This window comes from Procambarus clarkii, chromosome 46 (genome assembly GCF_040958095.1).
Source record: "Procambarus clarkii isolate CNS0578487 chromosome 46, FALCON_Pclarkii_2.0, whole genome shotgun sequence".
NCBI classification, from domain to species: domain Eukaryota; kingdom Metazoa; phylum Arthropoda; class Malacostraca; order Decapoda; family Cambaridae; genus Procambarus; species Procambarus clarkii.
Genome location: NC_091195.1, coordinates 28,393,130 through 28,417,020, shown reverse-complemented (window position 1 = coordinate 28,417,020; position 23,891 = coordinate 28,393,130). Strand labels below are relative to the sequence as shown.

The 23,891-nt window shown below is 45.7% G+C and overlaps 1 protein-coding gene across 2 annotated transcripts in view; it reads right to left on the bottom strand.

Moving 5' to 3' along the window:
• LOC123770624 (L-fucose kinase) overlaps positions 1–23,891 on the bottom strand; it is a 54,308-nt gene that overhangs the window by 17,851 nt on the left and 12,566 nt on the right. Inside the window, exons 9-11 of one of the 2 annotated variants that reach the window (XM_069301880.1) lie at positions 13,473–13,660; positions 11,945–12,079; positions 4,718–4,900 (exon numbers count right to left, since the gene is read on the bottom strand). In XM_069301880.1, coding sequence (XP_069157981.1) covers positions 4,718–4,900; positions 11,945–12,079; positions 13,473–13,660 — 506 coding nt within the window. The remainder of the gene's footprint in view (positions 1–4,717; positions 4,901–11,944; positions 12,080–13,472; positions 13,661–23,891) is intronic. The other variant, XM_069301881.1, reaches the window with a different exon arrangement.

The following is a 23,891-nucleotide window of genomic DNA, read 5'->3' as shown; positions in this document are numbered from 1 at the left end:
GTGTTTGTACAAAATGAAATCTTTAGGGAACCAGATACAATAAGTATTCCAGAGAACAACATAGAGCGGATAGAGGTGTCTAGAGACGAAGTGGAAAAAATGCTTAAGGAGCTCGGTAAGAACAAAGCAGCTGGCCCAGATGGCATTTCACCATGGGTTCTGAGAGAATGTGCATCTGAGCTCAGCATTCCACTTCACCTGATCTTTCAGGCATCCCTGTGTACAGGAATCGTAGCAGACGGGTGGAAACAGGCTAACATAGTTCCAATCTACAAAAGTGGCAGCAGGGAAGACCCCCTCAATTATAGACCTGTATCATTGACAAGTGTAATAGTGAAAGTATTGGAAAAACTAATCAAAACTAAATGGGTAGAACACCTAGAGAGAAATGATATAATATCAGACAGACAGTATGGTTTTCGATCTGGAAGATCCTGTGTATCGAATTTACTCAGTTTCTATGATCGAGCCACAGAGATATTACAGGAAAGAGATGGTTGGGTTGACTGCATCTATCTGGACCTAAAAAAGGCTTTCGACAGAGTTCCACATAAGAGGTTGTTCTGGAAACTGGAAAATATTGGAGGGGTGACAGGTAAGCTTCTATCATGGATGAAAAATTTTCTGACTGATAGAAAAATGAGGGCAGTAATCAGAGGCAATGTATCAGAATGGAGAAATGTCACAAGTGGAGTACCACAGGGCTCAGTTCTTGCACCAGTGATGTTTATTGTGTACATAAATGATCTACCAGTTGGTATACAGAATTATATGAACATGTTTGCTGATGATGCTAAGATAATAGGAAGGATAAGAAATTTAGATGACTGTCATGCCCTTCAAGAAGACCTGGACAAAATAAGTATATGGAGCACCACTTGGCAAATGGAATTTAATGTTAATAAATGTCATGTTATGGAATGTGGAATAGGAGAACATAGACCCCACACAACCTATATATTATGTGAGAAATCTTTAAAGAATTCTGATAAAGAAAGAGATCTAGGAGTGGTTCTAGATAGAAAACTATCACCTGAGGACCACATAAAGAATATTGTGCAAGGAGCCTATGCTATGCTTTCTAACTTCAGAATTGCATTTAAATACATGGATGGCGATATACTAAAGAAATTGTTCATGACTTTTGTTAGGCCAAAGCTAGAATATGCAGCTGTTGTGTGGTGCCCATATCTTAAGAAGCACATCAACAAACTGGAAAAGGTGCAAAGACATGCTACTAAGTGGCTCCCAGAACTGAAGGGCAAGAGCTACGAGGAGAGGTTAGAAGCATTAAATATGCCAAAACTAGAAGACAGAAGAAAAAGAGGTGATATGATCACTACATACAAAATAGTTACAGGAATTGATAAAATCGACAGGGAAGACTTCCTGAGACCTGGAATTTCAAGAACAAGAGGTCATAGATTTAAACTAGCTAAACACAGATGCCGAAGAAATATAAGAAAATTCACCTTCGCAAATAGAGTGGTAGACGGTTGGAACAAGTTAAGTGAGAAGGTGGTGGAGGCCAAGACCGTCAGTAGTTTCAAAGCGTTATATGACAAAGAGTGCTGGGAAGACGGGACACCACGAGCGTAGCTCTCATCCTGTAACTACACTTAGGTAATTACACTTAGGTAATTACACACTACAGCCCACCAGCAAGCAACACATGGACAAAGGAAGAACTGGATGACAAACGAGAGGGCCTCATAATGGTCATGAGAGATATTATTGTACAAGCAGATAAAGATAAATCACGACTGTTGATACTGGGGGACTTCAACTTTAGAGCAATAGACTGGGAGGCCTATGAAGCAAGAACAGAGGACTTTTGGACATGCAGATTTGTGAACCTCATTCTGGAGACATTCTTGTATCAACACATAAAGCAAGCCACAAGAATGAGGGAAGGAGATGTACCGTCAGTACTGGATCTAGTATTCACCAGGAAAGAAGAAGAGATATTTGACATCCAGTACCTTCCTCCCTTGGGAAAGAGTGATCACGTCTTGTTAGACATTAAATATGCTTTAAGATATCATCTAGAAGAAAATGGGGACATTGAAACAGTTGATAAACTCGATTTAAGGAGAGGCAACTATGGGGAACTTCAAAATTTTTTTAATGAGTGTAATTGGACAGAATTGTTGCTAGGCAGGGAAGTAAATGAAATGTATGCCAAATTTTTAAAACTATACGAGGAAGGCACACAAACATTCATACCAAAACAGAGATGCAGGGCCAGAAAGCAGGATTGGTTCGACAGAAATTGTGAGAGGGCAAGAGACCAAAAGACACAAAAATGGAATCAGTATAGGAAGAGGCCAAACCCCCAAACATACCAGCGATACAAAGATGCGAGAAACAACTATACAGCAGTAAGGAGAGAGGCAGAAAGAAATTTTGAAAAAGGGATAGCAGATAAATGTAAAACAGAATCGGGCCTATTCTACAAATTCATAAACAACAAATTGCAGGTAAAGGATAATATCCAGAGGTTGAAAATGGGAAACAGATTCACGGAAAATGAAAAGGAAATGTGTGAAACATTAAATGAAAAGTTCCAAAGTGTGTTTGTACAAAATGAAATCTTCAGAGAACCAGACACAATAAGAATTCCAGAGAACAACATAGAGCGGATAGAGGTGTCTAGAGATGAAGTGGAAAATATGCTAAAGGAGCTCGGTAAGAACAAAGCAGCTGGCCCAGATGGCGTTTCACCATGGGTTCTGAGAGAATGTGCATCTGAACTCAGCATTCCACTTCACCTGATCTTTCAGGCATCCCTGTGTACAGGAATCGTAGCAGACGGGTGGAAACAGGCTAACATAGTTCCAATCTACAAAAGTGGCAGCAGGGAAGACCCCCTCAATTATAGACCTGTATCATTGACGAGTGTAATAGTGAAAGTATTGGAAAAGCTAATCAAAACTAAATGGGTAGAACACCTGGAGAGAAATGATATAATATCAGACAGACAGTAGGGTTTTCGATCTGGAAGATCCTGTGTATCGAATTTACTCAGTTTCTATGATCGAGCCACAGAGGTATTACAGGAAAGAGATGGTTGGGTTGACTGCATCTATCTGGACCTAAAAAAGGCTTTCGACAGAGTTCTACATAAGAGGTTGTTCTGGAAACTGGAAAATATTGGAGGGGTGACAGGTAAGCTTCTATCATGGATGAAAAATTTTCTGACTGATAGAAAAATGAGGGCAGTAATCAGAGGCAATGTATCGGAATGGAGAAATGTCACAAGTGGAGTACCACAGGGTTCAGTTCTTGCACCAGTGATGTTTATTGTGTACATAAATGATCTACCAGTTGGTATACAGAATTATATGAACATGTTTGCTGATGATGCTAAGATAATAGGAAGGATAAGAAATTTAGATGATTGTCATGCCCTTCAAAAAGACCTGGACAAAATAAGTATATGGAGCACCACTTGGCAAATGGAATTTAATGTTAATAAATGTCATGTTATGGAATGTGGAATAGGAGAACATAGACCCCACACAACCTATATATTATGTGAGAAATCTTTAAAGAATTCTGATAAAGAAAGAGATCTAGGAGTGGTTCTAGATAGAAAACTATCACCTGAGGACCACATAAAGAATATTGTGCAAGGAGCCTATGCAATGCTTTCTAACTTCAGAATTGCATTTAAATACATGGATGGCGATATACGAAAGAAATTGTTCATGACTTTTGTTAGGCCAAAGCTAGAATATGCAGCTGTTGTGTGGTGCCCATATCTTAAGAAGCACATCAACAAACTGGAAAAGGTGCAAAGACATTTTTTTTTTTTTTTTTTTTTTTTTTTTTGAGATATATACAAGAGTTGTTACATTCTTGTACAGCCACTAGTACGCGTAGCGTTTCGGGCAAGTCCTTAATCCTATGGTCCCTGGAATACGATCCCCTGCCGCGAAGAATTGTTTTTTCATCCAAGTACACATTTTACTGTTGAGTTAAACAGAGGCTACAGTTAAGGAATTGCGCCCAGTAAATCCTCCCCGGCCAGGATACGAACCCATGACAAAGCGCTCGCGGAACGCCAGGCGAGTGTCTTACCACTACACCACGGAGACATGCTACTAAGTGGCTCCCAGAACTGAAGGGCAAGAGCTACGAGGAGAGGTTAGAAGCATTAAATATGCCAAAACTAGAAGACAGAAGAAAAAGAGGTGATATGATCACTACATACAAAATAGTAACAGGAATTGATAAAATCGACAGGGAAGACTTCCTGAGACCTGGAACTTCAAGAACAAGAGGTCATAGATTTAAACTAGCTAAACACAGATGCCGAAGAAATATAAGAAAATTCACCTTCGCAAATAGAGTGGTAGACGGTTGGAACAAGTTAAGTGAGAAGGTGGTGGAGGCCAAGACCGTCAGTAGTTTCAAAGCGTTATATGACAAAGAGTGCTGGGAAGACGGGACACCACGAGCGTAGCTCTCATCCTGTAACTACACTTAGGTAATTACTTAGGTAATTACACACACACATACAGTATGCGAACAAGCCTGAATGGTCCCCAGAACTATATGCAACTGAAAACTCACACTCCAGAAGTGACTCGAACCCACACTGCCAGGAGCAACGCAACTGGTATGTACAGGACACCTTAATCCACTCGACCATGAGTTTTCAGTTATATACAGTATAAATAAACTAACTTTTACACGCAAATCTGACGAGTACCTTGATAGCAATGTTTAGTACTGCTCCTCCTTGTTCATAACAAATGGGTGGCGTATCAGACCACCCTCCAGCCAGGTCAATGCGAGCAGGTGAATGGGCTTCCACCCATACCCCAACATTCTGTCTTAGGCAGAGTTCTGGCAGTACCCACATAGCTGATACATGTATATCAGCTGTCTCCACCTTTTAAAAGAATAATGAATAAATTATTTTCCTGCTAACTGTGGCATATAATTATATATACAACAGAACCACAATTCAACGAACCCTGATTTGGCTAATCTCCGGTTGGAACACACACTTTCCATGCCGGATTTATTCACCCGATTTGATGAACAAGAAGCAGGAGATATGTGGACTTGCCTAGGGTGCTGGGACTGAGTTCATAGATGGGGACAACATTACAAGAAATAGCCACTGGGCATATTTAAAACCAAATTCTATGTACTCACCTAATTGTACTTGCGGGGGTTGAGATCTGGCTCTTTGGTCCCACCTCTCAACTGTCAATCAACTAGTGTACAGATTCCTGAGCCTACTGGGCTCTATCATATCTACACTTAAAGCTGTGTATGGAGTCAGCCTCCACCACATCACTTCCTAATGCATTCCATTTGTTAACTGCTCTGACACTGAAAAATTCTTTCTAACGTCTCTGTGGCTCATCTGGGTACTAAGTTTCCACCTTCGTCCCCTTGTTCGTGTTCCACCCGCGCTAAAGAGTTTGTCTTTGTCCACCCTGTCAATTTCTCTAAAAATTTTGTAGGTGGTTATCAAGTCTCCCCTTACTCTTCTGTTTTCAAGAGACGTGAGGTTCAGCTCCTTCAGTCTTTCCTCGTAGCTCATACCTCTCAGTTCCGGGACGAGCCTGGTGGCATACCGCTGAATCTTCTCTAACTTTGTTTTGTGTTTAACTAGATATGGAATCCAGGCTGGAGCTGCATATTCCAGGATTGGTCTGACATAAGTGGTATACAGGGTACTGAATGATTCCTTACACAAGTTTCTAAAGGCAGTTCTTATGTTGACCAGTCTAGCATATGCCGCTGATATCTTTTTGTTCGCGGGCCTCTGGGGACAGGTTCGGTGTGATATCAACCCCCAGATCTTTCTCTCTGACTCTTGCAGGATTTCACCTCCCAGATGGTACCTTGTGTTCAGCCTCCTGCTCCCTTCGCCTAATTTCATTACCTTACACTTTCCTGAGTTGAACTTTAGCAGCCATTTTCTAGACCATTTCTCTAGTTTGTCCAGGTCATCCTGTAGTCTCTTCATCCGTCTTGATTCTTCTCATAATTTTTGCATCATCAGCAAACATTGAGAAGAACAAGTCTATACCTTCTGGAAGATCGTTTACATATATTAGAAACAGGATGGGTCCAAGTACTGAGCCCTGTGGGACTCCGCTGGTGACATCTCGCCACTCTGATGTCTCCCCCCTCACCATTACTCACTGTTTCCTGTTGCTTAAGTACTCCCTTATCCACTGGAGCACCTTCCCTTTTACATCTGCCTGTTGCTCCAACTTTTTTAACAGCCTTTTATGGGGTACTGTGTCAAAGGCTTTCTGGCAGTCCAGGAAAATGCAGTTGGCCCACCCTTCTCTTTCCTGCCTAATTTTTGTTGCCTGGTCACAGAATTCTATTAAACCTGTGAGGCACGATTTACCATCTCTGAACCCATGTTGGTGGTGTATTACAAAGTTATTTCCCTCCAGATGCTCTACGAGCCTTTTCCTCACAATTTTCTCCATCACTTTGCATGATATACAAGTTAGGGAAACTGGCCTGCAGTTCAGTACCTCTTGCCTGTCACTTTTCTTGTATATTGGGACTATGTTAGCTGTCTTCCAACTTTCTGGTAGGTCTCTATTTCCAGTGACCTGTTATACACCATAGAGTGGGGCACACTTAGTGCTTCTGCACCTTCCTTTAGTATCCACGGTGAGATTCTGTCAGGCCCAACAGCCTTTGTCGCATCCAGCTCCAGCAGACACCTTTTGGCCTCATCACTGGTGAGGTCAAATTCCTCCAAGGTTGCTTGGTTTGCCTCCTCCTCATTTAGTGCTGGGGCTTCTCCTTGTTCTATTGTGAAGACCTCCTGGAATCTCTTGTCGAGTTCTTCACACCCCTTCTTGTAATTCTCTGTGTATCTGTTCTCCCCTTTTCGCAGCTTCATCACTTGTTCCTTCACTGCTGTTTTCCTCCTAATGTGGTTGTGGAGCAGCTTTGGTTGGGTCTTGGCTTTACTCGCTATGTCATTTTCATACTGTCTCTCTGCTTCCCTCCTCACTCTGAGGTACTTATTTCTGGCCCTCTGGTATCTCTCCCTGCTCTCCGGTGTTCTGTTATTTCTGTAGTTTCTCCATGTTCTTTTACTGAGTTGCTTTGCTACCTTGCATTCCTGGTTGAACCATGGGTTTTTCTGTTGCTTTTAATTTTTCTCCTTTTTGGACGGGGATAAACCTGTCTGCAGCTTCCTGGCACTTCTGGGTGACAAAATCCATCATGTCCTGCACATTCTTGTCTCTAATTTCTGTTTCCCATATTATTCCCCTTAGGAAGCTCCTCATCTCGTCATATTTTCCTCTTAGGTAATTTAGTTTTCCCCTCCGATCCCATCCTTGGATAGATTATCCCTACCTCCACCAAGTACTCAAAAGTCAGCACACTGTGGTCACTCATTCCTATGGGGGCTTCAACTTTGACTTCCCTTATTTCTGACTCATTCAGGGTGAATATCAGGTTGAGTCTAGCTGGTTTATCATCGACTCTCACTCTTGTGGGTTCCCTGACATGCTGGCTCAGAAAGTTCCTTGTTGCCACTTCCAAGAGTTTAGCTCTCCACGTATCTGCACCGCCATGTGGGTCCCCATTCTCCCAGTCTATATTTCCATGGTTGAAATCCCCCATGATTAAGAGTCTTGAGCCATTCCTACAGGCAACTGAAGCTGCTGCTCTCTATTATATTATTGGTTGCCATGTTGTTCCTATCAAACTCCTGTCTGGGTCTTCTGTCATTTAGAGGAGGGTTGTAAATGACTGCCACTATTATCTTAGGTCCACCCATTGTTATAGTTCCTGTTATGTAATCTCTGAACCGTCACAGCCTAGAATTTCCATCTCATCAAAACTCCAGTACTTCCTTATCAGCAGGGCCACTCCTCCACCTCCTCTCCCTTCCCTCTCTTTCCTTACTATATAGTAGTCCTTTGGAAACACAGCATCTTTTTTTTTTTTTTTTTTTGAGATATATATACAAGAGTTGCTACATTCATACAGCCACTAGTACACGTAGCGTTTCGGGCAGGTCCCTGGAATATGATCCCCGCCGCGAAGAATCGTTGTTACAACCAAGTACTCATTTTACTGTTGAGTTAAACAGAGGCTACAGTTAAGGATTTGCGCCCAGTAAATCCTCCCCGGCCAGGATATGAACCCATGACAGAGCGCTCGCAGAATGCCAGGCGAGTGTCTTACCACTACACCACGGAGCATCTGTTATGACTCCTGACAATTTTGTTTCCGTGAGTCCTATTACATCAGGGTTTTCTTCTTGCGCCCTTTCTGCCAGTTCACTTGCTTTATTGGTAATCCCATCAGTGTTTGAGTACATTACCTTAACCCTTAAATGGCGCATAGCTATATACCATTTGACACCCACAGGCGCATACCAAAAAAAAAAAAAAAAATTATTTTTTCTTCCTAACCTATTAATTTGTGTTCACTGATCACGGGAAAAATAGTAAAAAAATCGTAAGTGACATATATTGCCCACTATAGGGCGGGGAAGTGTGGCAAAAATCAGGCGCTGACTGAGCGTGCGTCCCAGGCGGTCTGTTGATCGCCAGCTGTCAGGTCAGAGTTGCCACAAAGAGATAATTACCTAATTATTTCAATGTCTCTGATTGATTTTTTGTAGTTTTTTGCTGTAATATTATTCAATAGTGTGTAGTATGATATATTTATATAATAAAATGAGTGAATCATCGCTGTACTCAAAAATATGGTGTGCATATTGTTGATTCAATTATGTTCATCAAACAGTGAACAAATACTTTGTCGGTTATTACACTATATACACAGGTTATATATAAGTATCTGCATGTTTTGTTCACCATGACGAACCACTAAGTTGGTATGCTGAGAGGCAGTGGCAGTGGCAGGCAGTGACTGGCTGCCACTGGCTGCCACTCCCTCCCTCACCTCACCTCACCTGACTTGCCACCATTCTCCACCCACCATACTGTTTTTGCTTTTATATACAGACGTTTTATATATAAGTATTTACATGTTTTGTTCACCATAACTGTACATCTAAGCTTGTATGGTAAGTAAAGGCACAAAGACGTAGCTACTCACAGTCAGCTGGTGGCGGCCGCCCTCAAGGCCAGACGCACTAATATTTCTCCTACAACAATACTGTTTGTGGTGTTATTACACTATATACACACATTATATATAAATATCTACCTGTTTTATTCACCATACTTGTACAAGTAAACTGGTATGGTGCCCAAAGACCATCGTGGTCATCAGTAAACAACATGGTAAGTCCTGCAGACGACGCTCCTCCCTCACCAAAATGGCGGTTCCCAACCTCCTACTCTCGCTGTTATCTCACACTATACACACGTTATATATAAGTATCTACATTTGTGTTCACCATAGCAAACTACTAAGCTGGTATGGTGAGTGCAGTCAATAAAAGGTGGCCACACACACTCAAAAGACAACGCCACCATCCTCCCTCCATGGCGCACAGCGCCAAATATCACCACAATCCTACTATTATCAGAACCCTGGTCAGTTTTATCACAGCCAGGGGTCTTCTGTAATAATATCATCGCTACATAATAGCATGAACAAGTATATTATGGCATTTTTAGGTGATGCTGTGGTCACAAGCTGAACAGCAGTGCTGTGAGTTCATGCTGCATGCGTCAGGCTTGGTAACTGACTCAATACTGAGGCCCCTAACACCCGGGAGTTTGGCCCACGATTTTTTTTTAAAATGGCGTCTGTTTACAAGAGCCCTGATGAAGGTGTGGTGAGCCCCGTGTATCCGCAGGCCGTTTAAATCTTGCGTAGTACTCCAAAGCATCACATGATGCGATGCGCAATTTACTGCAAGTCGGTCAAAGCATCATATGATGCGATGCGCAATTGAAGGGTTAAAGCTCACTTTCTTATATCCAATTTCACCCTCACTCCCCACAAGCGTAGGAAGTTGTTCCATGGTCATTTCAACTTGGGTAGGCTCATCCTCCTGTGAGGTAGTTACCAGGGGTTCAGTGGGAGGTATAGTGGGGGATGGAGGGCTTAGGTCGTGCTCAGGCCTGCTTGGGTCAGGAAGAAGTCCTGGGGGTGAGGGGGGGGCAGGGATTGCTTGGGGAGAGGGCACGCCCTCCTGTGGTATAGTTGACAGGGGTTTGGGGGGAGGTGGAGTGGGAAATGGAGGGCCTAGGTCTTGCCTGGGCCTGCATGGGGCAGGAAAAAGACCAGGGGCTGGGAAAGCAGGGGATACTCGGGGTAAGGGAAGAGGGAGGATTTGGGTGATATGATGGGCATTGTGCAGAGACAAGGAAGGGTTTGTGCTGGGGATTAGGGGGGGGCCCTATTGGGTGGTGGGCTGGGGTGTTGCAGTCCCCTCTGGGGTTCCTGCTGAATTGGGGTTCCCCACTTCCCTCTGGGATTGCTGGGTTGGAGGCTGAGGTTTCCTGTCTCCCTTCCCTCTCCCTGCGCCTTTTCCTTGCATCTGCTGCCCTTACTATCTCATCCCTGGTCATGTCCCTCTGAAGATATACCTCTTTGTAATTCCTTGCATATCTCAGTTTGCTCTTCTTTACTAGGATGTCCTCTTTGATGACCTCGCTCTTGAATACTACCTTGATCACTCTCTTTTTGTCTCTGTTGTACTGGCCAATCCGGAAAAACTGTTCTATGTCTCGTTCAGCCCCTTCCATTCCTATCTCCTTTAATATCCCTGCCACTGTAGCTATCTGTCTATCTCTCTGTCTGTCTGTCTATGTCTGTGTGTGGGCGCATGCATGCGGGCATTTGTGTATAGGGGGAGGGGGGTGTCTTGGGACAGTGAGAGGTGTGGGAAGTTGGGGGGGATGGGTGGGCGGTCACCCGGTTCTGTGCAGCATCTGAGTGTCAAAACCTGTACCCAGAGTGAGCCACCTGGAGCTGTATATCTGAGATATTTAGACCTACTTTAAATTAATTATTTTAAGTCACTCTATACACCTTATTGATGACCTGGAGAGAGGTACCTACTATCAGCTCTCCCCGAGCAAGCACGCCTAGGTGAGTTTGAGGAGATGTCCTTATGACAGGGTTGGTCACCTGTCCTCTCCTCTGCCCTGATATCAATGTTGTCACCACGTGCTCCTGGCTGTCTCCACGTGCTCCTGGTATACCATTCGTTCCTATCTTCCTCACTGACCATCAGTCACTATGTGCACATAGTATATGTTCCTAAACGGTGCACACGCTTTGGGGGATCAGTCACTATGTTTGCTATAATCCGCTTCACAACTCAATACTCAGCAAGCAAATCGTAGGTCCTGGCTAGGCTGACCCAACGGTACACGTTGATCTTGCCACTCGACCTTATTTTTGCTTTCTTAATTGCTCTACCGCTGTAGGAGCTCACTATACACTTGATCACTGCGTTTGTATACACTCCTGTGACAAAAAACTATGTTTCTTGTCTCCGTAACACTTCAACGTCTGGAGATAATCGATGTTATTCGCGGACCCTACGGACACCACGTGCGTCTCTCACGATGCTCTGACAGAACTGTATGTGTTTTTTCCCAGCTGCAGAAGTTTTTGTTCAGTAAAATATGGGCACTTTTTCCTTTGAAAAATTTGACTGTGAATTGACTGAAATTTTTCAAACACTAAGATAATTAAGAGTGAAAATGGTGACAGCAAAAGAAAATACAAAATCAAATACTACAAATTACTCTGCCTGTACAAGACCTGAGGGTAGACGTAAATGACTTTGTAACCGAGAGAATCCTATGTACAGGACAAGCACCCATTCTTCAGTTCCTCCCTAACAAATGTATTACCTAACAGGAGGAACATCGAAAAGGATTCCTGCTGCGCTGGTGCAGAATGTCACTCTTCCCTGACTGGCATAATCCTGTTCAGTGGAAGAAGAACTGATCTGGCCTATACTGTAAAAATTAAAGGGAAATTACCACACACATACCTGTTTGCTAATGACTATCTGAGAGGCTCGTTCAAAATGTCTGGCAGCTCTGATTAAGTCTTCAGGGCGACCTGACTTGATCCAGTGTGTGCAGACCTTTGTCATATGGTCCAGTGCCACTCTCTGATTTCCAGCCTGGAAAATATATGGTACTAGAGCGAAACAGAAAAAGTTGATTCTTTTAACGAAATTAAAAGATTCACAAACTGGAGAAACTTACTACAATGCCGTAGAGCTTAAATGAAGGTGAATGGGAAACCCAATTATGTTCAAGTGCATTAAAAAACTAATTTTTTTATGTTTTTAGATGCTTGCTCAAGATGCATCCCACAACTGTATCCTTACATCCTTACATCATCCTTACTGTATTGTCATCACAACATCCTTACTGTATTATCATCATCATATTATCATCAGTATTATCATCACAACATCCTTACTGTATTGGCAGCTGCCATACAGTAAGCCAAGAGTTCTCTTCTAGCCAAGAGAACTTCTCTCTCCCACACCATTACTTTTCACCACATTCACTTTTAGCAGTCTTCTCTTCTGTACACAATCAAAAGCTTTAAGAAATGCACCATCTACGTACATTAAGTGAGATATACAGTACAGTACTCCATTTATTCCTATCATATGCTAAATTAAAACCATTTCTAGTTTTATCACCTTAACTTTAATACTCTGGCTGGATAAACTGAGACCAGGGGCCAGATTCACGAAAGCACTTATGCAAACACTTACGAACCTGTCCATCTTTTCTCAATCTTTGGCGGCTCTGTTTCCAATTATTAAACAGTTAATGAGCTCCGAAGCACCAGGAGGCTGTTTATATCAATAACAACAGTTGAATGGGAAAGTTTTCATGCTCGTAAACAATTTAATAAATGTAACCAAAGCCGTCAAAGATTGAGGAAAGATGTACACGTTCGTAAGTGCTTGCGTAAGTGCTTTCGTGAATCTGGCCCCAGACACCTAAATAATAAAGTTCCTGGAAATAAAGGCTTCTGATATTTAGCTTAATCATAATTTGTTTTCCCTTGTCATGTACCCATCTCATTTTTTCTAACTGCACATGTGACAATGTATGCCAGCTAAGGAGTCTTAACCAAACATTCCTTGTATACATGACATTAAAAACATGTCCACAATCTCTCTCTTCTCTTGCTCAGTGGGAGAAATAAGAGTAATGCAAGATTAAATTAGTAATGTAAATAGAGATGTAGAGCGCTACGGCATGTAGATACAAAAGTACAGTTCATATTACATGCTATATAAAATAGATGCTGCATAAACTAATGCATTGGTAAAAAAATATCATACTTTGAGGTACGTTGACCAGACCACACACTAGAAGGTGAAGGGATGATGACGTTTCAGTCCGTCCTGGACCATTCTCAAGTCGATTGTCAATCGACTTGAGAATGGTCCAGGACGGACCGAATTGTCGTCGTCCCTACACCTTCTAGTGTGTGGTCTGGTCAACATACTTCAGCCACGTTATTGTGACTCATCGTCTGCATCATACTTTGAGCTCTATTAAGGCAGTCTTCCACTGGGGATTGGCAGCAGGTCCACTTCTCAACCCCCCCATCCCAGCTGCCATACACCCAAGCAGGTCGGCAACATTTGCCAACAAACGAGGAGTGGAGAGCCGAGGCTGCTGCAGCTGCTGATGAAGTTGGTGTAGAATCTCCTCAAATGGTCTTTGCCCTCCTAAAATTAAATACATTTGGCATTTGTATTTTCTAGTGCAAAAACAGTATGCTGTACTTAAATTTATAAGGGCTTTTATTGTATAAAACAAGAGCTTATTAATTCAAAATACTGTACAGTATAGTACAGTGGGACCTTGATTTACAATGGTAATCAATTCCCAGAGACATATCGTAAGTTGAAATATCGTAAGTCGAAGTGATTTTTCTTATAAGAAATAAATGGAATTGAATTAATCCGTTCCCCACCCTCCAAAATATTAACTTACAAATACATTTTATACTGAATACAATTTTTTCTCTAACTACAATACCATTCATATCTTTATCTTACCTTTATGGAGGACTCTTGATGGTGTATGGAAGATGGTGATGAGGGGAGAGGAGGAGAGGTGTTACTGTTTGGGAGGGGAGTCCCCTTCCATTATCACATCAGACAGTGATGTTTTCTCTGGGGTACTCTCTCTCCTACATTTTGCCTGAATACCACTAGGACCTGGTTGTGGTTCACTGCTTGTTTGTCTCACTAAAAATTTGTCTAGAAACACTTGTTTTCCCTTTGTTTTAACATTTGTCTGTAGTGATGCATCACAGTGTCATTGAAAAGGTTAAGGCAACGGCCTACTGCAGCTTGATTTTGGCGAGTCGTTTCAGCAAAAGTTTGCAGTTCTTCCCCATGCTGCACACATTTTCTTAATTTTTGAGGAAGGGACTTTCTGTACTGCCTCCTCCTCCCCCTGAAGAAATTTCCTCAGCTACCTCTTGTTACTACTCCTTTTAAAGGGCTTGGAGTTCTTCGGTGGTCAGTTCTTCGCTGTGTTCCTCCACCAGCTCCTCAATATCAGCACCATTATAATATCAGCACTTAGGTAATTAGGTAATTACCATCCAACTCCAACCCCAATTGCCAGCCCAGAGAAACAATTTCTTCAACAAGAGGCACTTCAGGTTCAAGCTCAAACCCCCTCAAAGTCTCGTTCTGCAACACATTAAGGCTACAATTTTCTCCAGCCAGAGATCATGGTTCTTACAGTCACTTCTTGCCAGGCTTTGTCTACGAGTTTTAAAGCAGAACAAATGTTAAAATGGTCTTTCCAGAACTCTTTGAGGGCGAGTTGTGTGGCACCCGTCACTTCGACACATCTCCGAAAAAGTGCCCTTTCATAAAGTTTCTTAAAATTGGCAATGATTTTCTGGTCCATAGGCTGAAGTAGAGGAGTGGTGTTGGGAGGAAGGAACTTTACTGTAACAGAACTAAATTCCTCCATCAATGAATCCTCCAAGCCTGGAGGATGGGCTGGAGCACTGTCGAGGAGAAATAGGGCCTTGAGTGGCAAACTGTTCTCCTGCAGATATTTTTTGATGGCAGGGCACACCACCTCATTCACCCACTCGGTAAAAAATTGCCTAGTCACCTATGCCTTAGCAATAGCCTTCCACATCACACACATTTTGTTTTTCTACACATTATATTTTTTGAAAACCCTTGGATTTTCAGAATGATACACAAGCCAGGGTTTAATTTTCAAATCGCCACTCACATTACCACACAGCACAAGAGTAAACCGATCTTTCATAGGCTTATGTCTGGGCAATGACTTCTCCTCCTTGGTAATGTATGTTTTCTTCAGCAATCATTTCCAGAATAGCCCTGTCTCGTCACAATTAAACACTTGTTGTGGTAGGTATGCCTCACTCTGCACAAAATCTTTAAATTCGTCAATAAATCTTTCAGCCGCTGGTTTGTCTACGCTGGCAGCCTCCCCATGCCTCACAACACTATGAATTCCATTTCTTTTTCAAAATTTCTCAAACCATCCCCTGCTTGCCTTAAACTCTTTCGCTTCTGCATCACTTGTTCCAGGGGTTTTCTTTATAAGATCTTCATGCAATTTTCTTGCCTTTTCACAAATGATGGCCACTGAAACGCTATCACCTGCTAACTCCTTGTTGTGTATCCAAATTAATAACATCTGTTCAACATCCTCAGGTGTTTGTGTTCTATGTTTTGTGATTATTGATATGCCTTTTGCCACTTTAGCACTCATAATGTCCTTTTTCTTAGCAAGTACAGTATGGTGGATATCGTTGACTGAGATTTGTTGTGCTGCCTAGCTAGTTCAAGAACCCGCACACCATCTTCATATTTACGAATGATCTCTTGTTTTTGCTATGGTCATCCTTACATGGGTTTTCATATGTTGAACCTTACCACTGATATTCTTGGGACCCATGGCATGATATATAATAATCAGTTTTATGTTCAAAAAGCAAAAAATCACCACAAAAATGGAATTTCTCATAGGTGTGATTGTCACTAAGTGGGCAGCTCTAGTAAACTGAGGCAGGTCGGCCCGCGTGACCGGGAACCACGCGCTCGGTCAACTCAAACGTGTACCAACAAATATCGTTAGTCGACGACACTATCGTGAGTCGAGTCGCATTTTTCGATCAAATTTACATCGTAACTCGAAATTATCATATGTCGGGGCAATCATAAGTCGAGCTGCCACTGTACTTTTAATATATTACATAATGTCCTGGATTTTATTTGGAACAGATACCCAGATATTATTCAGACTCAAATACAGTAGTCTTGTTATATGTATTGTCGTGTATACTTGTGCACAAACTGCATTTGGAGACAAGATGCAGCATCACCTTCGACCCTGTAAACCTCGCCTCAGTAACTGACATGCTTAAGGATTATTGCTTGTTATTGGATATGTTTGTTGCCAAGCACTTTTAATTTGAATGGATCAAGAATTAAGGAAATGACTTTAAAGAACACACCTTCCTGAACAAGACCATAATCGCTCATTGAATAAAAACTAAGTAAAAAAATAATTAACAAATTATTTGGTGTATAAGAAACCCATTAAGTAATGCTTGTCTTTGTTACTATTGGCACAGTAATTGGTTGAAAACTTATTTGAATTATTTACATATTATTTCTCTCTTCATAACAGGTAATACAAAATTTAGACAAGATTTAACAAATTTGACTACATTTAATTATTTATTAATCACTTAATGAAATCAGGAGCAACATGACTATACATTAAGCAACCTATCCAATAAATGCAAATTTTTATTCTGTACTAAATAATATCTCCAAATCAAGGACATACACGATACAGTACTGTATCTATAAAGGAGAATGACATTAGGTAGTGATATATATATGTGCATCTCTCAAGTCAGGTTAGGCACCATTGAGTCTTGCAAGTAATTTGATGAGTGACCGTGCAGACATCCTCGATGCAAACAAAGACTATTCTTCGCTTATCGTTTTGGACGATTGCATGAAATCACTAAATTTAAAATCTATAGCACAATAGAAAATAAAAGAATCAAACAAGGTTGTGTGGTTCAATAGTTTTGCACTGGGAATGATAAAAAACCAGCGTTGAATGTAATGAAACGCCATTTTCTGGGTGAGACCCAGAGGCTCCCCAGAGCTTTACCGGCTGATATGCTAATGTCAGACTTTGGCATCAGTCATGTGTATGGAGTTCTAGGGCCTACCAGGGACCACGAGCCAGAACCTGGCCCCCTCAGAGAGGCAAGGGGAGCAATGGCCTATAGAAACCACCGTGTGGTTGGAAGCATTCTATGTCTGCCATGGACCGGGTCAAGCATCCAGAAAGGTAAGCATTCCAAAACAAACCCCTATTCTGGTGAAAATTGCTACCTAAAGCCGAACTAGTGGATAGAACTCTTCAACAGAAAACAAGGAAACTAGTATGACGTCATACGTCACCGCGCCGCTGTCTGCGCAGCTCCCCCCTCCCCGGGAGGGGGAAGGGGGAGCCCCAGACCTCCCACGCCGGCTATCCACCCATCAGTTCTGAGGCTGGATGTCAAAACACGCGAAAAACGCCGACCGGAGGGAGGGAGGGTTGCCGGGGAGCCTCCGGGTCTCACCCAGAAAATGGCGTTTCATTACATTCAACGCTGGTTTTCTGGGGGGAGCCCCGTTGGCTCCCCGGAGCTAACTACCCACAGAGGAAGGTCAAAGGGACAGAACCGGGAGGCAGACACCACGCACCCCCCAAGGAGGCGAGACAACCGGCAGCAAACGCCAACCCAAGGCGCCACAGCCCCGAAAATCCCGGGAACAACACGAGAACCACAAGCAGCAAGGCCCCTGCACGAACACCAAAAATCCATGCCCGAAAGACCACAAGGCCACGTCGCCCAGACGGCAGCGAGAGCAGCGAAGCCACGAACGCCACAGGCATGAGAGAAGAACACAGGCAGCTTAGCCGCAAGAACATGGCTGACCACCTGGGACACTATCACCCGCGAACCGGGAAGAACAGAACCGGATCAACGCAAAACGCGCTCCGGACCCAAACGCCGTGGCACGCAAACAACAGCGGAGGGCCGCCACAGAACACAAAAACGACACACCCCCGGCCCGACCAACGAAGCACCAACAAACCCTGGACCCCTCCAGAATGCAGCAGCCCCACCCCGCGCCAGAAAAGATGGAGACTGCTGCCACCAAACAACCAAAACGCTAAAAACCGAAGGAGCAAGAAAACTCAGCGACTCAACCCCCAGAGGCAAAGGCCCAAAGGAAAGAGCCGACGAAAAAACACACCTGAACCGAAGGGGCATTACCAACCGAGGAGAAGACAGAGCACGCTGACCAGAGACCAGGATGGTGCAAGCGGCGCACGAACAGGCCGGAGGTGAAACGACGCACAAGACAGCTGACTAACGGTGCAGAAGCAACACCAAGACCAAAAGCAAGCTGAAGCGGCTCCGCCCGCGCCGCACGAAAAGAGGCGACAGTATGTGGCAAGACGACGGCCCCCAACCCCCACCAGAAAACCAAGCCGAGAGTAAACCAAGCTAACAAGAGTAACCACCTAAGAAGGGACAGGAAAAGGAAGGACCGCCAAAATACCCCATACTGCCACCAAGAGAAGCACGCAGGTGGGACACCTACCACGAAGCCACCCGACCACCAAGCGGAGGCGAGACCGCGTGGCAGAACATAAGCAGCCCCGACAAGGCCCCTCCGAGCCCAGGAAAAAGGCGGAGCCGCGGGAATATCTCGGGCGTGACCACCGAAACCCAGGCGGCACAAGGAGATGGAACGTCTGCTAAACAGAAAAACTCCCCAAAGCATGCAAGCCCGCCAGGAGTTCAGAAACGACGGGTCCGACGCGAGACATCGCAAGACCCCAGAAAAACCAACCGGCAGGGCAAGCTAGGAAACCAAAGAAGGCGGAAGGGTCGCCGCCAGAACAGTACCCGAACCAAGGGGTACGAACAACTACAATAGACCGAGACAAAGAAGCACATCACAGGACACAGGCTGACCAACGCCTAAGAACACACGCAGAACATCCCTGCTGCAGAGGAGGCAGGAAGAAAGAGCAGAAGCACAAAAACCCCAGGAGAACAACCAGGGGTGGACAATCAGGCAGGGACAGAAAAACCCCCACGCAATCCCCAGGCACAAAACGACAGCAAAGTGCCACTCCACAACCGGACACAGGAACAAGGACACGCCACCGTGAAACACGGTACCAATGCACACGTGCAGCAGCAACAACAGGCACCACTGCAACATGCAACATGCAAATAGCAACTCCCTTCTGCAAAGGCAGAGAACGGAGCAGGCAGACCCCAGACAGGGCCAACGGAGACACGACAAAACCCTGCAGGCCCAGAAACCTGCACCAGGCGACCGACGGCGGAGAAACCCCGCTCGATACCTGCTGGATGAGGTACTGGGAGCTCTTTTACACCTGAAGCCCGCCCCAAAGCCAGGCTAGACCGGCCAGAGGGTGGCCCACCAGGCAGCTGCTAGGAGCAGTCCACCGGCCCACATACCCCCGCAACCAGGACGGGCCAGAACTGCCATACGAAAACAGGCTAGTGCGCCCTGGAAGTCCACGGACGAACCAGCAAGAAGGCTTATGCTCGCAAGTAGGTCGTGTAACAAGCACAGACCTCTGATGGTAATACAGTGTTCCCCAAATGTGCCAATGGCACCACTGCACTCCACTGGTACTATCCCGCAAGTTCTACCAGATAGGTGGGACCCAAGAGCCAGAGCTCAAATCCTGCAAGCACAGTCAGGAGCCTCACCAGGTGAGTACAGAACCAACCCTACAACCCCCACACCTCACAACAGTAAAAAAGGAGGGTCCCCTGAATGACTCCAGCATGGGTTGGACATGCACATGAGGGGGACAGGAAGGGTTGAAAAAGGGACAGTCACTGGTGTGCGAACGGTCTCAGTCGTACAAAAAGATACCTAAATAAAGACAGGTATATAAACAACACCGCATCCAGCGCCTGGCCAAATGACGCCAGACCGCAGAAACTCACCTGGCGAATGGTGGCACGAACTTGACACGACTCAACCGTGCCCAGAAGAACCTGGGAGCACCGCCAGGTGAAGACGCCAGAGCCGGACCCTGCCGGACCCGCAGGAGAGCAGGGAGAGGCGAAGGAGGCAGTCCACACCCATGACACAGGGAAAACCGCAGTGCCCTCCCCACAACTGGGAACCAGGACACCCCCGGCACGAAGGGGCACATACCGCAGCCAGGGAGAAGAACGAGAGGCGAAGAACTGTAGCAAAAAGGGCGCAAAACACCAGCACTGAAACACCGCCCAGACCAAAACAAACTCCACGGCGGATGCGCATAACACGCTGGCCGAACCGCACACCCTCCCAGCGGGAAGGCGCCAGCCAGGACTACTGCACGAGAAAAGTAGCCTAAAGAGGAAGCAAGAACAATAAAACCGGCCAAAGAAGCAAAGAGCCCAAAAAGGAACCCAACCGGGCGACAAGCAGCCCAACCGGGCGACAAGCAGCCCAACCGGGCGACAAGCAGCCCAACCGGGCGCCAAGCAGCCCAACAGGGCGCCAAGCAGCCCAACAGGGCGCCAAGCAGCCCAACAGGGCGGCAAGCAGCCCAACAGGGCGGCAAGCAGCCCAACAGGGCGACAAGCAGCCCAACAGGGCGACAAGCAGCCCAACAGGGCGACAAGCAGCCCAACAGGGCGACAAGCAGCCCAACAGGGCGACAAGCAGCCCAACAGGGCGACAAGCAGCCCAACAGGGCGACAAGCAGCCCAACAGGGCGACAAGCAGCCCAACAGGGCGACAAGTAGCCCAACAGGGCGACAAGTAGCCCAACAGGGCGACAAGTAGCCCAACAGGGCGACAAGTAGCCCAACAGGGCGACAAGTAGCCCAAGAGGGCGACAAGTAGCCCAAGAGGGCGACAAGTAGCCCAAGAGGGCGACAAGTAGCCCAAGAGGGCGACAAGTAGCCCAAGAGGGCGACAAGGACGAGGAGCCAACAGATGTTCCAATAATGCGGGAAGTAGCGAAAAGCCTTCCCGTACCCTCGAGAACATAGAAGCCAACACTAGTCCCGAAGGCACACGAAGGCGCAGGCGCACCCGAGATCAGAAGTCACGCAGAACCCCATCGAATGGGGAAACATGACGAAAACACCATCCCAAAAAGGGGTGGGAGGAAACATCCACCCACAGGACGGAACCAACCGACTCAAAAGGCCAAGGAACCGAGCCCGGGAGAGGCCGATGCCCAACAGCACGTACGGCGAGTGGGGAGGAAAAACCCCACTCCACGTAACCACAAGCCCCGCCTAGAGGGGGATAAAAACCCCCACGGGGTCCAACGGGGCCAAGGCCCCCCAAGTCAGCCCCTTCCCAGCCCCGGGAACCTACACGACAGGCCCTGGGGCCGAGCCGTTCCCCCAAAGCCCCGGCCGTACCAGAAAACCGGGGCAGCCATGAAAACACTAGTGAAGGGAGCCCACTGGCAGACTCGTACAACACGGCTGGAGGAACAGGCTCAAATGCCCCCGTCACTACCCCAGAAGGGGAATTCCCCGAGACTGCCCGAGTCTCAACACCATCAAAAACCCCGCCCCGAACCTACAGAGGGTAAGGAACCGGCTGCAGGCAGGAAGGGTGATCCAGGGGAAAGACAAGGGGGCGTGGATGGAACCGAAGCAACCAACACCCCCAAGTCCCAAAACGAAATACAACGGGGCAGCCCCAGGGCTCCCGGGGAGGAAACCACGAGAACGTTGCCACCACCAAGGCTCAAGTGCAACGCCCCTGCTGCCCGCACCCGCTTTGTTAGCACAACTGGGTAACCGAGCCACAACGAGCAACCAAACTCGCACGACTCCGGGTCGAAGGTGTCACCGACCCCACAGGCAGCAGACGGAGGCAAAACAGAGAGTCACCCAGAGACAAAGGGTGAGAGCAACCCTCAAACTCGCTGGAAGCGAGGGGGGGACTCTGGGGTCACATCCATCGGACCCGCGCGCCCCCAGGGGTTTCCCAGGGTCCCGAGCGTTTACTATAAGAGGACTCGCGCTCAGGTAATCCCAGGCAGGGTACTGCTAACCGGCACCCAAAGCTACCAAACAACTTTCTAAGAGCTGAACCCCCGGGACGTGTACACTCACGGGGACCTAGCAGGGGTACCACCAGAAAATACTCAGAACACAAGGGACACAAAGGGGCAAGAACGAAGGCAGACCCCCCCACCAGGTAGATAAACAAAAAGAAAAAGAAAACCCCGCAAGAGGACAGCGTACCCATGCCGAACAGAGCCGGCCGCTATGATTGGTAAAGACAAGCTGCACAGTACCCTGCGCCCCACCAGTGCAAAAACTACCCCTTACTCTAAGGCGAACAAGGGAGACAGAACACCCGAGCACACAAAGAGCGGCCGAAAACCAGCAGTAAACGGCCAAGCAGGGGCAGGACCCAAGGAACTTGTGGAAGGTGGCCCCAAGCCCCAAGGGCAGTACTTACAGGGCACCTAGGGAAGGGAACCCTAGGCGCATGCTGCCCGAGTACTGAAGAATCACTCCCGGCTCACGCACCACCTAGAAAACAGACACCACACTCTAGGTACAGTGCTGAAACAACCACTGGAGCCGGAGCACATAACCGTTGCCTATAGCATCAGCTGAAGAACTAATGGGTGGATAGCTGGCGTGGGAGGTCTGGGGCTTCCCCTTCCCCCTCCCGGGGAGGGGGGAGCTGCGCAGACAGCGGCGCGGTGACGTATGACGTCATACTAGTTTCCTTGTTTTCTGTTGAAGAGTTCTATCCACTAGTTCGGCTTTAGGTAGCAATTTTCACCAGAATAGGGGTTTGTTTTGGAATGCTTACCTTTCTGGATGCTTGACCTGGTCGATGGCAGACATAGAATGCTTCCAACCACACGGGGGTTTCTATAGGCCATTGCTCCCCTTGCCTCTCTGAGGGGGCCAGGTTCTGGCTCGTGGTCCCCGGTAGGCCCTAGAACTCCATACACATGACTGATGCCAAAGTCTGACATTAGCATATCAGCCGGTAAAGCTCCGGGGACCCGACGGGGCTCCCCCAGAAATAAATGTTGGAAGTACTAATAGAAAAAGGGGTCCATTTCAGTAAAGTATGTAGAGGAAACTTTCAACAGGTACTAGAGATGAGCCACTGAATGCACTGAAGAGTTGTGAAGAGTGCAGTACTGTGTATGGAGTGGGAGGGTGATGCAGTGAGGTTTCTCACCCATGGTATCCGTTCCTGGGGCTCTACAACTCTAAATTATCTACAACCCATTATTACTCAACATAAATCAGCAATTACAAGAATAAAACAAAAACTCCAATCCCAGACAGCATTCAGCACCCTTCCTGAAACCCTTGAGTGTGAGAAGTGACTTTGATATTGAACATATTCACGTGTACTCTACGGGTGTACGTAGAGTATAAAACTCTGAACTGCAATACTAATCTTGACCTCATAGGCTTCCTAGAGGTCTATAACAGAACCCGTGGCTAATGAAACGAGAAATATTTTATACACAGAAAAATCACATTATCGTGATATTTCAATGCGAAAATCCACAGGAGCCGTGACGAGGAATCGAATCTATGCGCCGGGTATTTTTTTCTCTCAAGAAACATTTTCCTATCAAAAGCAAGTTAATTTTGTATTTTGTTGTTACTGTAAATATTAAATACTATATTGGTACTGGTGGTAAAACTAAACATTCTTTAATAAAGTAGTATACACCTTTCATCAATAAGTCTCTCTTAAATATTGTATACCATTTGCTAAATCTCTTGAATAATTTATATATGTTAGCTTACTTACCATTTAATATTGAAATGTTTACCCATTTATGCATTTAAATAATTTCAATTATTTATTTTAAGTTTTC